Source organism: Corythoichthys intestinalis, chromosome 14 (assembly GCF_030265065.1).
Source record: "Corythoichthys intestinalis isolate RoL2023-P3 chromosome 14, ASM3026506v1, whole genome shotgun sequence".
Taxonomy (NCBI): Eukaryota; Metazoa; Chordata; class Actinopteri; order Syngnathiformes; family Syngnathidae; genus Corythoichthys; species Corythoichthys intestinalis.
Genome location: NC_080408.1, coordinates 10738540 through 10756614, shown reverse-complemented (window position 1 = coordinate 10756614; position 18075 = coordinate 10738540). Strand labels below are relative to the sequence as shown.

The 18075-nt window shown below is 40.4% G+C and overlaps 1 protein-coding gene across 10 annotated transcripts in view; it reads left to right on the top strand.

Moving 5' to 3' along the window:
- The window catches only part of LOC130929666 (receptor-type tyrosine-protein phosphatase S-like), a 311121-nt gene that overhangs the window by 220543 nt on the left and 72503 nt on the right, over nt 1-18075 (top strand). For 5 of the 10 annotated variants that reach the window (XM_057857028.1, XM_057857025.1, XM_057857027.1 and 2 more), the window contains 3 exons: nt 4620-4937; nt 14525-14718; nt 14849-14875. The exons of the other annotated variants lie outside the window; for them this stretch is intronic. In XM_057857028.1, the coding sequence (XP_057713011.1) occupies nt 4620-4937; nt 14525-14718; nt 14849-14875 (539 nt within the window). The remainder of the gene's footprint in view (nt 1-4619; nt 4938-14524; nt 14719-14848; nt 14876-18075) is intronic. 10 annotated transcript variants of the gene reach the window in all.

The following is an 18075-nucleotide window of genomic DNA, read 5'->3' as shown; positions in this document are numbered from 1 at the left end:
TACTTATTAGTCTTAGTCATATTTTGGTCATTTCATAATGTGTTTGTCTTTCACTAGTTTTTGTTGACGAAAACTCAGACTAATTTCTTTTAGTTTTAGTCGAAGTTTACTCAATATCAGTCTGTGAAAAGTTTCACTCCAAAAATAAATACATTTTTAAAAAAGGTTTCCAACTATTTCAAATGAACATTGATGGACGAGCACCTATTGTAGCATCTACAAATCTATCACCTGATAATACAGACTCAGTGAGTAAACAGCACCTTATGTTCAATTAATTATATCCACCTGGAAGGCAAGAACTGTATGTAAAAAAAAAAAAAAAAAAAAAAAAAAAAATTTTTTAAGAGAGTTTAAAAAGATGCTAGACATTAGCAATAGTCTAATGCTAACGCGACTGCTATGCTAACGCTAAAAGTAACATTTAATGTGTGATGATCACTTAGCACAGACCTTTAAAGGCTAAAGCAACGTTGCATATTCTTTCTTGCCAAGATAGGAAGACAAATCGTCCCGTGTGTGCCTCAAAACAAGCAATGGGAAGACTGCTGAGAACACTAGTGGGTGAGAAGAGGGAGGCGCAGCATGTCACATGAATGAGACAACCAGACACTGCTACGATATAGGCTAACTACACATAAATTGTCAGTCATTGTGAAAATGTGATGGAAACTATGGCGCATTTTTGTCTCGTTTCAGTCTCGTCAGACGAAAACTGGATTTCGTGTCATTATTTTTTAGTCTCTCAAGGCACGTTTTTAGCTCGTTATCGTCTTGTCAGTCTAATGATAAAATTGTTTGTCAACGAAATATTTTCGTTATAGTCATCAATAACGAAAACAACACTGCTTAGCGTGTGTGACTCGAGACAAAAACAGGAATTAACTATGAGCGGTTACTATGGAAACGAACGCGTAGTGGGAACATTTCTAACATTTTCTATTCAAAATGCTCTACGTACATAACTACAATATTCTTCATTCAACATACATCATGAGGTAATAACAAAATAGTAACGCACAAACACTAAGGAAACTAACTTTAATCAGATTACTGGTTTGGAAAAATGAACGCTCGTTACTGAAAGAAAAGAATCAGATTACAATAACGCGTTACTTAGTATTGCATTAGTTATTAGTTTATTAGTTATTATTGCTACTGCGCATGCGTCACAAGCGTCGTCGGAGGCATCGGATATGTAACTGCCCCTCTGAGCTTGCCAGTACTGAGTACAGCGAATGCGGCCGTATCAGCGTTACTCCCGGTCTTGTATCAGAAACGGAAGATCTTTAATTTTCATCATTGTTTTTCATAACCAAGATTAGTCAAATTTATATAGTATTACACGTAGCCAATTTTAGCTGATTCAAACATATATACCGTAATTTTCGGACTAAAAGCTGCTACTTTTTTCCCTAATTATGAAACCTGCGGATAATAGTCCAGTGCGGCTTATTTGTTGATTTATTTGGGTTAATAGGTAACACTTTATTTGACATCGGCGTCATAACACTGCCGTGAGACCGTCATAATCATGACATGACACTATCATGGGCATTAATAAATGCTTATGACAGATGTCATTAAATGTCATCCGGCAAATTATGTCTCTAACTATTTATGTCCAGCTCAGATCTTTTACATCCCTTCAAAAGTGAGATAGTTTTCCAGATGACATGAAATGACATCTGTCGTAAGCATTCATTAATGCTCATATCAGTGTCATGTCATAATTATTAGTGTTGCACCGATACCATTTTTTGGCCCCGATACCGATACCTTGCTGTGCAGTATCGGCCGATACCGATACCATACAGATACCACGCTTTTCTTTTCCCCAAAGAGCTACATAATTGGATGTGAAATCATTGCTATCAAGGCTTTGTCAGGCTGTTGCTTACCTTTGCAAAATAGGAAAAAGACTATTACAAAGTATAATACTAGCCCAACAGTAAGAAAGTAAAAATAAGTTCATAATAATAAACTGAATTAACTGAGTAAACTTTTTTAAACCTCTCAAAGGCCAAACAGTGCAACTTTCATGAAATTATTGTCACATTTTGCTGCTGGTTAGATTGTGTTTTGTTGCTGGGCTGTTAGTGGTGGCGTTCCTGACGTCGCACCTGAATCCAATGCAGGCTCATCAACGCAGCATTTAAGCACGGGTGAGCTCAGAGAAGGCTGCCGAGATATTTGCTTTGCTGATCGCCATTTGACATCTCGCTCGCTACATTTGCTAGTTACGCCCCTGCATTGGGTTTTTTTCTGTTAGTGTGCTGCACTTGTTTGTAACCTTTACCCTGTGCAGGTATTTGAGTGTTTTTTATTTTGGCTTTTTGGCTCGCTGCCTATCGTCTTAGTAACCTTCGAGTTTGTAGTATTGAGCTTCGTCGACCTGCTGTCACGGACTCCTTTTGTTATTTCTACTATCCCGCGATCGCGTGTTATTTTTTGTTTGCAATCATTAAACCCTTGTACGTATCCCCCGCTTGTTGTCCGCTTCGAGGTCCAACCTTCTTTCCGCATTTGCGGACGCTAACAATTATAAGTAATAATAATTGACCACAGCATCCCGTCTCTCTATGAGCCTCCTTTTTTCGGGAGGGGGGCGGGGAAGTCCCTTATTTCTATTTCTGAAAGGTGGCAACCCTACTTTGGAAACAGTTCCCAAATTACTGCAGCATTTCTTTAAGTAAAAGACAAAGTAAAGTTGACCTAGTGAACTGACCAGAGATTGTTGCATCGGTCCAGCGCCCTTCCTCTGGATAGCAGTCCTGCTCTTGCAGGCTCAAACTCGTTGTGTTCGTTCACGTTTCGTCTTCAAGTGTTTTATCAGGTTCGAGGTATTGTAACTGGCCGATTTAACTCCACATCTCGAAACTTTCAGGCCGCAAATCTTGCATGCAGCCATTGATTTTAATTGACGGGATTTCTATTTTGAAATAGTCCCCGACAGCCGCTGTAGCTGTACCGCCATGTCGGCGCCGCCAAGCGGCCTTATGATTGGTCAAGAGTGGCTATTGGCCCGTTCTCATTGGTCTGGAGCAGGCCAATAGCGATAGCTGCTTGGTGTTCACGTGTCATCACACAACACAGTGAGCGCCAGGAGAAAAAAAAAAAAGGCTGCGGTCAAATGTTATAATAATGGACCGGTAAATGGTATCGGCGCCGTCTTTGTTGGTACTCGCCGATACCGATACCACCATTTCGGGCCGGATCGGCGCCCCCTGCCGATACTAGTATCGGTATCGGTACATCTTTAATAATTATAGTGGTATTATGACAGTCTTATGGCACCGCTGTCAAATAAAGTGTTATCAAATACCATAACTAGCAATTAATGAAACAACTGGGACAGTAACTGAGGAAATAATTAGCACAGAACATGAATTTTGATTTTTATTTACATCTGTAGCGCTGCATTGCATGCTAGGAGGCATGTTTGGGCAAAAACAGTGTAGACAGCAGGTGGCAGCAGATGTTGACTGCCCCCCCCAAGGGAGCAGTAATGGCCAAATGAAGCTTCTTGAAGCAATGAAGCTTTGCAGCTAATTGGTTCAAAGCTTCACAGCTTCACAGTGGTTCATTTGGTCTTATGACAGTCTTATGATGCCACTGTCAAATAAAGTGTTACCAGTTAATAATATTTTGGTGTGAATATCCCATAATACATTGAGGACAGTTGCGGTCTATAGTCCAGTTCGGCTTATGGTTCGAATATTTTTCGCATGTGGTTCACATGCAAACTGAAAATGTATGAAAATCTTATTCAGTTTACCTTATTTTCATGCATGGTATTCTCGAGTAACTCCATTCCACTTTTTATCTATTTGCATTATCCACAGTTTTCAATTTGCAGTAAACTTTCTTCGGACTTCCAATTGGCTTTATAACCTAGGGAGGTTGTAGCATGCTATCACTTTGGCCTGCACTTGGCAGCCTGTGATTGCATTTGGGTCTGGAATGGATTTAAATTGTGCAGTTGTTGGAGTGGTGTTTTAAACACAAAATTTCTCCAGTTTTCTGAGCTGAGTACTTCTATCTAACCTGTGTCCTTTCACTTTTTGCCTCCCAAAAAAGAAGAGGAAAACAAAGTGGAGTAGATGTCAGATGGGGCGTAGTAAAGGCCAAGCTCTAAATAAGCAGACTATTTCCTGAAGCAGAATGCATTTCCCAGGGTGCGCTTTGTTATCGCCAAGGTTTGGTGCACATCTAGATTGTCCCCTGAGGAAAACAGCACGGTGAATTTACAGCTGAGTGGGCAGATACTTGAATCTGTCAGCCAGGAGTCTTTGACTCCCACACATGCACACATACTGTACACTCGTCAAGCCCAGACGTCTCCACTTTAAGTTGTCTGTTCACGGTCTATACTCTTGTCTCTGGTTTATTTCATTAAGCGTTTTTCATTGTACACCAAGGGCTTTCTTCGCTCTTGTTCTCATGCTTATCCCTGTGTCGTCTCTTTCGGATCGGTTTACCATCGTCTCTTATTGTTTCCTTGTTTGTTTGTTTTTGTATCCTATCCCCTGTGTTTTTACTTATATCGTTCCTCCCTCTTGCTTTTCAACCCCGATTTTCAAACGCTTTACCGACTGCCCTCCCCCTTGTCCAATCAGAACCCTCAGCCGCACCCGAGGGTGTGTCCTGCGAAAGCGCCAGCTCCACTTCGCTGAGGGTTAGTTGGAGGCCTCCGCCACTGGAGGGCCAGAATGGCGAGTTGGCAGGTTATGAGCTGAGGTACCGCAGAGTTTCTGGGGCAGGAGGCAAAGGTCAGGGCCAGGAGGTGTCTGGGCTCCCGATCCCAGCCCAGCAGGAGGACGCACTAGTAGAGGGCCTGGAGAAATGGAGCTGGTACAACATTACCATGGCAGCCACCACTTCTGAGGGAACTGGACCAAACAGCTTTCCTGTACTCTGCAGAACAGATGAGGATGGTAAGACTTGACGGATACAGTGGGGCAAATAAGTATTTAGTCAACCACTAATTGTGCAAGTTCTCCCACTTGAAAATATTAGAGAGGCTTGTAATTGTGAACATGGGTAAACTTCAACCATGAGAGGCACAATGTGGAACCCCCCCCCAGAAAATCACAGTTTGATTTTTAAAGAATTTATTTGCAAATCATGGTGGAAAATAAGTATTTGGTCAATACCAAAAGTTCATCTCAATACTTTGTTATGCGCCCTTTGTTGGCAATAACGGAGGCCAAACGTTTTCTGTAACTCTTTACAAGCTTTTCACACACTGTTGCTGGTATTTTGGCCCATTCCTCAATGTAGATCTCCTCTAGAGCAATGATGTTTTGGGGCTGTCATTGGGCAACATGGACTTTCAACTCCCTCCACAGATTTTCTATAGGGTTGAGATCTGGGGACTGGCTATGCCACTCCAGGACCTTGAAATGCTTCTTACGAAGCCACTCCTTCGTTGCCCTGGTTGTGTGCTTGGGATCATTGTCATGCTGAAAGACCCAGCCGCGTCTCATCTTCAACGCGCTTGCTGATGGAAGGAGATTTTCACTCAAAATCTCTCGATACATGGCCCCCATTCATTCTTTCCTTTACACAGATCAGTCGTCCTGGTCCCTTTGCAGAAAAACATGATGTTTCTACCCCCATGCTTCACAGTGGGTATGGTGTTCTTCGGATGCAATTCAGTATTCTTTCTCCTCCAAACACGAGAACCTGTGTTTCTACCAAAAAGTTCTATTTCGGTTTCATCTTCATCTGACCATAACACATTCTCCCAGTCCTCTTCTGGATCATCCAAATGCTCTCGAGCGAACCGCAGACGGGGCTGGACGTGTACTTTCTTCAGCAGGGGGACACGTCTGTCAGTGCAGGATTTGAGTCCCTGGCGGTGCATTGTGTTACTTATAGTAGCCTTTGTTACTGTGGTCCCAGCTCTCTGTAGGTCATTCACTAGGTCTCCCCGTGTGGTTCTGGGATTTTAACTCACCGTTCTTGTTACCATTTTGACGCCACGGGGTGAGATCTAGCATGGAGCCCCAGATCAAGGGAGATTATCAGTGGTCTTGTAAGTCTTCCATTTTCTAATAATTGCTCCCACAGTTGATTTCTTTACACCAAGCGAAGAGTAAAGAGTTACAGAAAACATTTGGCCTCCGTTATTGCCAACAAAGGGTACATAACAAAGTATTGAGATGAACTTTTGGTATTGACAAAGTACTTATTTTCCAGCATGATTTGCAAATAAATTCTTTAAAAATCAAACAATGTGATTTTTTCCCCCACGTTCTGTCTCCCATGGTTGAGGTTTACCCATGTGGACAATTACAGGCCTCTCTAATCATTTCAAGTAAGAGAACTTGCACAATTGGTGGTTGACTAAATACTTATTTGCCCCACTGTAAATGAATCGGGTGGAATTTTGAAAGTGGAATTCATGTAAGAAAATCGGACTGAAAAATTCCACATCAAGTCTCCAGAGGAGAGATGTAAGAGTGTGTTGAGTCCATGTTAAGTCATTTCATGGGGTGACCGAGTCTTAAGTCACCAAATCTTGTTCAGTCATGACATTTAGGCTAGGTTCATACCGCAGGTCCTAATCCACAAATACGATTTTGTCGTGTTTTTCCGACTCGAATGAGGTTTTAACTTCGCATAGAAGTGGACCCTTTTAGATCCGATCCAAGTCACTTCCATATGTGGTTTTAATTCCGATTTAAGCCACGTATTTCCAGAATTTGGCTATGGTCTGAACTCTCAAGTCTACTAAATCAGAATTTGCACGACCACTGATGACTAGGGTTGGGCATCGAGCATCAAGCATGGATTGGATCCGGGACTAACACTTCGGTCTTCTTGGAACCGTTCAAATTCTTTAATTTCGAATCTAAGTTTCAATGCCCTGACCGCCAACTGGAAAACATAGCTGCTAAACACCACGAAATAGAAGCCACATGAAGACTAACTACGTTATGAGCAGATCATACGAAGTGGCTAATTTAGCTTAGCACAAATATGTGTTGCTTCGCGTCAGATAAATGACAACAAAGTTACAGAATAAACACACCAAAATGAAATCAGACCCTCTGTTAAAACGTGCATACTTACAGATTTTGTTTTATCATGGGTTCCCAACGATGTGTAGTGCAGAGGAGTAGTGTAGTGTCTGTACACTTCAAGGATTCTTTTCCAACTAAAGTAATAAAGTTCTTTTTGCCTGCTGCTTCCAATAAGTCACTAATAAGGGAAGCCAAGCTGACATAGCAAAACCAGAAAGAAAACCTGTAGAGTCCAGAGTTACAATAGTGATATCTTGTGGACAATATATGAGTTTAGAAAGAAATCAAACTTAAAAAGTAGTCAACTTAAGATCATGGTCACAGAACACTCACCGCCTGACATCTACAAGATGTCAGCCCTTAACTAACTTGTAGAAATACCACCTAAAACAAATGATGCAATACAATAAATGCCTGCAGCATAAGACACTCTAAAACATAGGCAAAAGAATATGTGAAAATGTTTTCTCCGTGAGCTTTTGAAAAGTGAACATCTTTGTGAAAGTGCACTCCTGCGAATGAAACTTCATCTTATTCAAGTTCAAAGACTGATATTTATGTCCAAGTTAAAAATAGTCCTGTGAGAAATTCATAGCAACATTAAAAGTTCATTTAATTTTAAAAAATAAGAAATAAATATAAACTATGCAATTTTTTTTTTACTCTGCCTATTAAAAGAATCAGAATCGAGAATTGTTTGGAACCGGAATCGAAATGTGGAATCGGAATCGTTCAAATTGAAACGATGCCCAACCCTACTAATGACGTTAATTTTTATTGCTTAGCAACAGGTCAGTTCGCGCGATGAATAAGCTTGGGAAATAAAAACAAACATGGAGGGCGGAATGGACTGTGGTGTGCAATGGAGGGAGAAAGAAGTTCAACAGTATCTAGGGGGGAAGAAACCATCCAAAGACAACTTTGGCCTGTTATCGCAACTGTTCAGTTTGATAATAAATTGGTCGTGAATTGGTCACGCGTGGTTACAAACCGGCATAGCTCTAGGAGCTGGAGCTATCGATTATTTTAATAGACGATTAATCTATGGACTAGTTAGTTCGAATAATCGAGTATTCGGATAGGAACATAAAAAATTAAAATACCTGAGCTTAGCCTCAAACGGTATAAATAAAAACATTAATGAGGATCCAAGTACAACAAAAGAAAAATTGGCAAACTTTCATAGCAAAAGTCCGCTAGCTTAAATGCTATAAAATTTTAACTTTTTGTTTTCTTACAATGCTCTTAACAGAAACAAAAACGGCTAAATATACCTATGAACTCAATTACAAATGCATTTAAAAAACAAACATGTTAAGACAAACATACCTTATGTTGGTCTTAACAGGGAGCAGCTGGATTCAGCCATTTTAAATGAGTTATGTTATATTTACTATTCCAACAAAATCAAAAATAAATGCCAACACCTTTAAAACAAAGTATTACAATGCCACTTTGATTAAACGAATACTCGATGCAGCAAAATTTCGCTCGAAACTTTTTCCTAATCGAATTACTCAAGTTAATCGATTAATCATTGCAGCACTACATGGCTCAAATGCCATCTTAAAATAAAAGTGAAAACTCGCTTTACGGAGGAGAAATCCATGGAAAGCGACATACTTTTCTACATCTGCGCATACGCGTCACTTTACTGCGGTGATTTTGTGATCTGTCTATTATTGGTCTTCGACTCATGCGTGACACCTTTCGGACTGCGATTGAAAATGATCGATTAAAGGGCACGTGAAGAGCTTTTTGGATTTTGTTGTGATTTTAAAAATATTAAACTTTGGACGAGTCTGTTGAAAAAAATCATTTCTAACACGTTAAACCATTTTTTTAGCAAGTTTTTTAGCACTCCGTCAATACTGCATTCCCAAACCCGGAAGTGTGACGTAAATTCCCGAACGCAACAGTCTTATGACAGGCACGCAACAAAACAAAACAAAAGTTGGGTTTGCCCTCCTCCTCAACAGAATTGCATCAAATTTTAGAATTAGAAAAGCCAGCAAGTGTCTACTTATGTCTTTGAAAAACCAAGGTTGTATCCTCCTAGGCTTTCAAAGCTATCGTCACTGAAATGTTGAAATCACAGAAGCAATCGACGAGCCTGGAAGAAGTTCTTCCGCTTGACTCTCATAACAGGCATGAAAATCACTCACCTTTGGGCGAAATTCGCTGTTTTGAAGTCAAAAAGGGTGACCTACATGAATTGTGTAGATCCGAGGGGAAAATTTTTAGGGGGGGGGGGGGGGTTGTAATTCCATTTAACTAACGACATGTTTTATTGAAGTTGAAAAGCCTGCGTTTTATCACCGCGTGCGTGCATACATCTGTGCGTGCGTATAGATGACATATGAGACTCTAGTTGTTGTGTCCAGATGTTTATTGGTCATCAACACGCCACAGAGTTACAGTTCACACATACAAAATAAGGAAACACGTCTGTATTAAACACTGTAAACGTTAGCATTGCTACATTGAGACTAATGGGGAAAAAAAAACATTGGCTGTCTTTTCCAAAACGCAAACTTGCGGTTAAAAGGTGACACATCAAACATGAAAATCGCTGGTTAACGCCATTTGCAAACGAAAAAATGAAAAAATCTTTTAGCGACACCACAAGCAATGACGAAAAGTGCTTTTTGCGGCGTGTAAAGTTGTTAGCGGTTTAGCGAACGTACTTCCGGTGAACATTTCAAAATAAAAGCATGTCACGTTTGTCATATAAATAACGATTTCTGGAATTAATCCCACATACTTCAAAATTAATAGTATAATATGTAAATACTATAACACTACAGAATTCAGATTCTACACTAAGAATAACTTTAAAATAACACCCTTTTTTAAAAAATATGATTGGCAATCAATATTATAATTATAATACTATTATATATAGTAGTAGTATACTACAATAATAATGCTAGATATTTTTTTTTAAGAATTGTTTTGAATCATGATGGAAAGGCGAAGTCAGTGTTCTGAATCTGTTTACATGCCATTCTTTCGCACTAGTAAATGCTATCAGCTGAGCCTGCACATTATATCATTTGAACATCGCCATTGCAATGTGCGCATGCGCAATAGTTACATCGCAGGATGTGCAATTGTTTTTATTTTTTTCAATATTTAAACTTTTGTTTTACTTCATAAACGCAGCAAGTGTGCATGCAGATCCTGGATTAAACTGATTTATATAAATTCGAGCCGATGGCGCCATTTTTCAGAGCATCAGAATCGGGTGAAAACGGTCGGGTTTTTATTTAAAAACAACATACATTCATGTTTTTCTGCTTCATGCTCGTACAGCACCACAGCGTCTCACTCTCCCTCCTGCTAGGCAGAGCGACCAAACTGTTTTTCTTGGTCAACAGTGCAGCTATCCCAAACATAGCTATTCAAGTTATTTGGTGAAAAAAATTCTCGTTTTATTATGGCTAACTCCCCAAAAATGGCAATGATAGTTTTTTCCAATATCGTTCAGGTCTACTATCAGCATTTGACCTCATTGTTTATGTGTGATTAATTATTGTTATTTACATGTTTATTTGTGCTTCAATAGAAAAAAAAATCCAAAATGTTTTTGTGAATTAATAAGCGTCAACAAAAATTTCATTGCAAAATTATTTTTAAAAAAATAAAAATGAAAAATTATTAGTCGACTAATCGTAAAAATAGTCGGCTGACTAATCGGGAGAAAATTAATCGTTTGGGACAGCCCTACCGGAACATATTTCCTCCACACCCTTCTCACCTTTTTAAACCCTGACCCGTTTTCATGCCTGTCATAAAATATGTCTAAATCCTTGCAGAAGAAGGTTTTTTGGGCCACTGATACAGTCTCCAGCCTTCGTGTGAGCAATTCATCGCTACGCATCGACATGGCATGATAAATGTTGCAAGGAAAACCCAGAAAATGTTTGCAATATATGGCGAGGATAGAGTGGAAATATACTTTCGTATTGGGGTGCTGGCGAGGTTTTCGGGAATTGACGTCATCAGGTAGCGGTCGCCACCGAGGCGCGTCCCTCGTTGCTAAGGTGTTGCTATGGCAGTAACTCTTGCGCTGGCAATTCAAAAAATGTTTTGGTAATGTGAGTTTTAAGACAGGGAATGATACATTCAATATAATTTAACTGAGTAAAACACTCATTTATTAAAGTCTTCACCTGCCCTTTAAGCTTGATATAGTTATCGTGTCACTAACCTTCAAGTTAAAAACATTAGATACTGCTATTCCCTTTTTTACGATTTGATCATAATTCACATACACATGATTCAAGAGTCCAAATGTAATATTCTTTTGAGCTCTCCCCATGAGAATTGCTTAATGAAGTGGCCTTTGCAGTCCGCATCATTGCATACCCGCAAGCTGCTAGGTTTGCTTGCACGCACTACAAAAGCAAAACAGATGGTCCACATCCTGAAAATATGGATTTTCAGATGTAAACAGGTTGACTTGTCAAGTCATGTTGTTCAAGAATAAATCCAGTTAAATTGTAAGTCAAAGTTTTAGCCAAGCAAGTACTTAATGCTAAAATTGTTGACTTAAAGTGCCTGTGACAGCATGAAAAAAATCTTAAATACCATTATTATGTGAATTAGAATCATATTTTGAGACGATTCGACTATATACAACAATTTGGCAAAGCGCAGATGACGAGAAATTAGTATTTTAATCTGCTGTTTAGCCCCGCTTGTCATTATAGCGCTATCGCTGGAGGATGACGTCGGCAGGGTAACAATTTCAGCTGATTTAGAATTCAGCCCATTGAGGGGGACGATTCAGAACGAGGAAAATTGCGACAAAGAGCAGCAAAATGTTATTGTTTCAATCTCTCTACTCCATTATTTTTACAGGATATTCTTTTTTATTTTTGTGCTAAATGGAATATGAAATATTAAAAATGCATTTTGTCAGTATGACAGGGCAAAATTACTGCATAATGGTCAAAACCACTGGTGTCAAACTGACTCCATCAATGGCCAAGTGGGTGCAGGTTTTCTTTCCAACCAATGAAAAGGACTCCTTTTGACCATCTTTGATCTCTCACATGGGAAATCAGTCAAACTTTGTCAGGGGATGCTTGTTTCAACAGAAAATTCATTGGTTAAACTGTTTGCGCGGAACCGGTTGGAACAAAATCCAGCACCAACTTGGCCCTTTGTGGAATTGGTTTGACATCTATGGTCAATACTGTCGACTTCTTGTACCTCCCAAAAAGTATTTTATGCCACCGGAGTTAGTCAGGCTTTTGTCATTTCCCTGCCCGGGCTTCGGAGATGGAGGAAAGAGCGTAAACGAACCGAGCGGCGTTTCCAAGGTTTTTTCTGCGACGGGCAGGCAGTGCTCGTCGCCACGGAGAGAAGGGGAAATGCTGAAAATGACAAATCACACAAAAGTACACCAACTCATGTCACATACTGCGGCGAGGTTAATTGTCTCCACCAATCGGCCAGCCCATGGCGGCGGGCAGGCAGTGCTAGTCGCCGGGGAGAGAAGGGGAAACGCCGAAAATGACAAATCACACAAAAGTACACCATCTCATGTCACACACGGTGGCGGGCAGTGTTGTCACAGATTACTTGAAAAAGTAATTTAATGACTGATTACTGAATACACCTCAAAAAAGTAATCAGTTACTTTACTGATTACTTCATTATCAAAGTAACCAAGTTACTTTAAAAGTAGTCTATCAGTTACTTTTTACCCATTTTTCTACCTTTGCTGCCTAAACATAAGAATGACAACAGAAAAATGTCATCACATGTAATTGACTTTCCGATGATTGAATTTAAAGGGGAATATCAGAATTTCGCGCTAGCTTAGCCACTCTGGAGCCCTGAAACTAACAAATATCTGACAAACTGCTTGGTATTTGTTGAAATCAACTCCAACGACCAATTAAACCCTGCTAACTCCAAGATTAAGTCTAATGTCAAAACTTCTGAATTTTGGGTTATGGTTAACAGCATATTAGTGCCAATGTAAAACAATGCAAACTGACTGCACAATAATCAACAACACACAAGTGGATTGTACAGTGCAATAAACACAAAGGTGGTGGCGGCCGCAAATGCGCGTGCAGAACCCGGAAGTACTCCTCTCATCACACACGCGGTCAATTTGGCCACAAAACGTGGCGGCAACTAAGCACTTTACACTCAATCGGACTTACAACACATCCCACAGATGCTAAACGAACACATCACCTCACGGCATAAATGTGCTACACGCATATAATCTAAACAAAGCTTGCCAACATGGAGCGATGACTGCCCGACATTGCTACGGCAAAGCTACGAAACAGCCGCACATGTAGGGGGTCCAACCTTTTGCTGATACCCTCCAGAATTAAGGAAAAATACTCCCCTTCATTCATGGATATCCACAGATCAACATTCCCTGGCAACATCTCAACACTCAGCTCGAATATCCACCCGCCTGGCCCACTCTTTTCTCAGTCCCACAACACATGTGACGCGACACCAAAACAGGAAATAGCTGAGAGGTTGTCATGGAAACATGTACCGGGAACCTTTTATTTTAGCATTTTCTTTTCAAAATGCTCTTCGTACATGATTACAATATTCTTCATTCTACATACATTATGACGCAATGAAAAACACTATGGAAACTAATTTTGATCAGATTACTGGTGTAGAAAAATGAACGCGTTAGATTACTTGTTACTGAAAGTAATCAGATTACAGTACGACAACACTGGTGGCGGGGTTGATTGTCTACACCGATCGGCTAGCCACGGCGGCGGGCAGGCAGTGCTTGTCACCGGGAATAGATGGGGAAACGCCGAAAATGCAAACAAAACAGGAGTCGTATTATCACCCACGAAATGCTAATCACCTCCTAATTAAAACGTTTGCCATGATCCCAGTATTTGACGTAATATAAAACACGAAGCTTACTCACTTAGTCATCCGTCCAATGGTCTCTTGATTGTCGAACTTGTTTTGCCCATGGCGTTGAACAAGAATCTTTTGGAAATCCAAAAAAGCCTCACACCACTCTCCCTGGTGCAGCAACAAAAGCCTGCAGTACATTGGGCTAGCGTAATGCGAAAAATGAATGAATTAATCCGCAAAATCAGATGAATCTGCTGTCCATCTGGATAATATAAAGCAATGGCTGTGTTGTGAGATGCTGACCCGGGTGACGTCTCATTCGCATTCTTCCTCAACCCGAAACTGGAGCCGAAAGATTAAAAAAATTGAATATATAAAACGATCGCTTCCACACACATCCAAGTGGTCCATTTCATTCAGGAGCATAAAATACCGCGTCAAATATGAAATAAACATGCTGTCATAGGCACTTTAAGTCTAATTCAACTCAAGTCATATGAATCACATCTAGATTATACAAAAGAAGTTATCAATCAAAGTGACTCGCGTGTAAAGCAGCTTCACTATATGGTCCTGATGCTCATATACAGTTCATGATTAACGTTGGATTTTTGCTTGTGCAGTTCCAAGCGCAGCCCCTCGGCACATAGACGTCAACCCTTTCAATTCGTCTGCACTCCGGGTCACTTGGCGGTCTGTGTTGCCAAGGTTACGGCAAGGTCAGATCCGCGGCTACCAGGTGCACTACAGCCGTATTGGCGGGAGTGAATCTCGAAATCTTCCTTGGATAAAAGACCTCCTGCTGGATGAGTCTCAGGTGACATTATCGTGGAAGAATTACCAAATGTAATAAGCTAACGGTCAATTTTTTGACGTTTTTGAATATTCCTCTATTCTCGCCTCCTCTATCTGGGTTGCCTGTCTGCTGTTCTCGCCTGGTGGTTAAGATGGAGGAGGATGATTCCACTCAGTATGTGAGTGCACACTCTTCATCTCAATGAGCTCAATATTAATATATACAGAGTTGAAATAGCACTCAATATACCAGTACAGAACTCTCCCGTCAAGACTCAAACAGTTAGCACCTTTATGAAATCATTGAGTGCAGTGGTACCTCTACTTATGAAATTAATTGGTTCTGGAAGTAGTTTCGTAAACTGAAAATTCGGTACGAAAAGACACATTTTCCATGTAAAAGCCTTAATCCATTCCAAGCCCCCCCAAAATTCAGACACAAATCTTTTATAAAGCATAAAAATGCATCAAAACATGGACTGCAATTTCTGGAGAAATTACGATGGGGCTTTGCCGTGGTAGATATAGATCTATCGGGTCACTTCTGTTGATTTGGGGACATTTCAGGGACACGTCCTGTTGATATCAGGTCACTTTCTGTTGATTTGGGTACATTTCGGGGACACGATCTCTTGATATCAGGTCCCTTCCTGTTAATTTGGGGACATTTCGGGAACACGTCCTGTTGATATCTTTTTTGGGGGACACGTTATGTTGATATCAGGTCACTTTCTGTTAGATTGGGGACATTTCGGGGACACATCCTGTTGATATCAGGTCACAAAATGTCAATGGGCTGAAATGGTAAATGGTAAAAAATCACAAGAACTAGAGATGTCCCGATCACGTCCTTTTCAAAGTATCGGAATCGGCAAAAAAATATCGGACATGCTTTTTTTTTATATATACTGTACATATATTTTTTAATTAAATCGTTTTCTAATTGTATTTAACGCTACAGACATAATATGTTACACTCATCCAGAGTCTTTAGTTTAGGCTTAAGAGGGTGATCAAATTTATCCCGATAACGGTGGTAATTAATTTTTTAAAACATGTATCACGTTAAAATATTGAATGCAATTAATGCATGCGCTGCACGACCCACTCACGCATTGTCGCGCACAATCTGTAGTGGCGCCGTTTTACCTACATAGAGAGCTAAAAGGCAGCGTAAAATGAGTAGAGTGAATTTTGGCAGCCTTAGGAGCCTTTTTTTAATTGGCTAAAGCCTTACAATCCCTATCCCTACGATTAGAAATATCGTGGGAAGCAATGTGGGGAAGCAAGGTAGCAATTGATCTTTTTCTTAACACCCTATGTTATTTCCCAACGCAGAGAAGATATATCAATTGGTAGCACTACGCACAGTCATTGTTGCTAAAGGCGTGTTACATCCACCCATCATGCATTTGGGCATGTCCACAGTATCATTTACTGAAAGCTCAACAAATACACTAGATGGCAAAATATTTAGTCACAATAAACAAAGTCACAAGTCTTTCTATCCGTGGATCCCTCTCACAGAAAGAATGTTAATAATGTAAATGCCATCTTGAGGATTTATTGTCATAATAAACAAATACAGTACTTATGTACTGTATGTTGAATGCATATATTCGTCCGAGTTTTATTCATTTTTTTCTTAATGCATTGCCAAAATGTATATGATCGGGGAAAATGATCGGGAATGATTGGAATTGAATCGGGAGCACAAAAAAAAAAAAAAGCAATCGGATCGGGATCGGCAGATATTCAAACTAAAACGATCGGGATCGGATCGGGAGCAAAAAAACATGATCGGAACAACCCTTACAAGAACCAATGTTTTCCAACCATTGGAAATGAATGGGAAATTTGGATGTATATGGCTGTCAATGGCATCCCATTAGAAATGAATGGCGAATTTGTGGGGAACCGTACATTTTTGCCAAATTCTGTATACTGTATACAACTTTTATGCTTTTATGGAGTTTTTGATGAGTAAGTTATGCGATTTGGTCAAAAATGGTAGGAAAAGTAGCGTTTTGAAAATTGTTGGGTGGTTGTTTGAAAAATTCTCTGCGTCGCGCAGAAATTTCGGTCATTTTGATATTTGAACGGTAACGGTCGGTCAAAGAATTTGGGCCGTGCGGCGCGTCGAGGAAACGGCATTAAAAAGAAAAAAAAAGGAATTTTACGATATGGGCGTTTGCCTTGCAAAGCCCCATCTAAATACATGTGACAACTAGAAACTGCAATTTCTGGAGAAATTACAATGGGCTTTGCTGTGGGAGATACAGATCTTAACCCCGTCCTGGTTGATTGGGGACATTTCCTGTTGATATCAGGTGACTTCCTGTTGATTTGAGGACATTTGGGGGACACTTCCTGTTAATATCAAATCACTTAATTTTGATTGGAGCACATTCGGGGACATGTCCTATTAATATCCGGTCACTTCATGTTGATTGAGGGACATGTCATATTGATATCAGGTCACTTCCTGTTGATTTGGAGATACAGTGATACCTCAGCTCACGAACATAATTGGTTCCCAGAAAGTGTGCGTGAGGCGAAAAGTTCGTCTTCCGAACATTTATTTCCCATAAGAAACCATTAAAATGAGAATAATCCGTTCCCAGGTCCCCATAAAACATAATTTTCTACTAAATAAGCCTTAAAACTACACAAAAATATACCTTATTTTATGTATAATAAGTGTGCTATTGTATTATAATTAAAGAAATAAACTGTACTGTATAATAAAGTTGTTTTATTTACCTTTGCGATGGTATGGGAGTGGGAGGAGTGGGAGGAGGAGGGAGGGAGTTACTGTTTGGAAGGAGAGTGTTACCGGCAAAGTGCGCAGTTAGCGTAGACTCCACTGCTGTGCCCCCCGCATGCTTTTGGTTGTTAATAAAAGTGCCCACAAAAAGCCATCCGACACCTCTGGGTGTTTGTATGCAAGCCGCCATCGGGCGCACCGAAGACAACCGACGACAACGAGCCAACGTGACTCGCCGGTCCACTTCTCACGACGGTGGGAAGCTGAAAGCACCGCCAATTACCAGTCGAGGGCGAATTGGTAACACGAGTCACCTTCCATAAGGACTGTATGTAACTCTTTTTCGGTCCCATAATAGCAAAAGTACACTCAATATGGTCCAAAATGTCTATCAAACACAAACCACGTCCGCACTCAACGAAAGGGAGGGGACGAACTGGGACGCCGTGAGCGTGCGTCAGCTTCTCGTGGCGCTGTCCGACCGCGTGGCTTGGTTCGTCCGCCGAAAACTAGTTCGCCAGCAGAGACTATATGCTCGCGAATTTAATGTTCTTGAGGCGAAAAGTTCGTGAGCTTAAGCGTTCGTGAGCCGAGGTATCACTGTACAGGTTT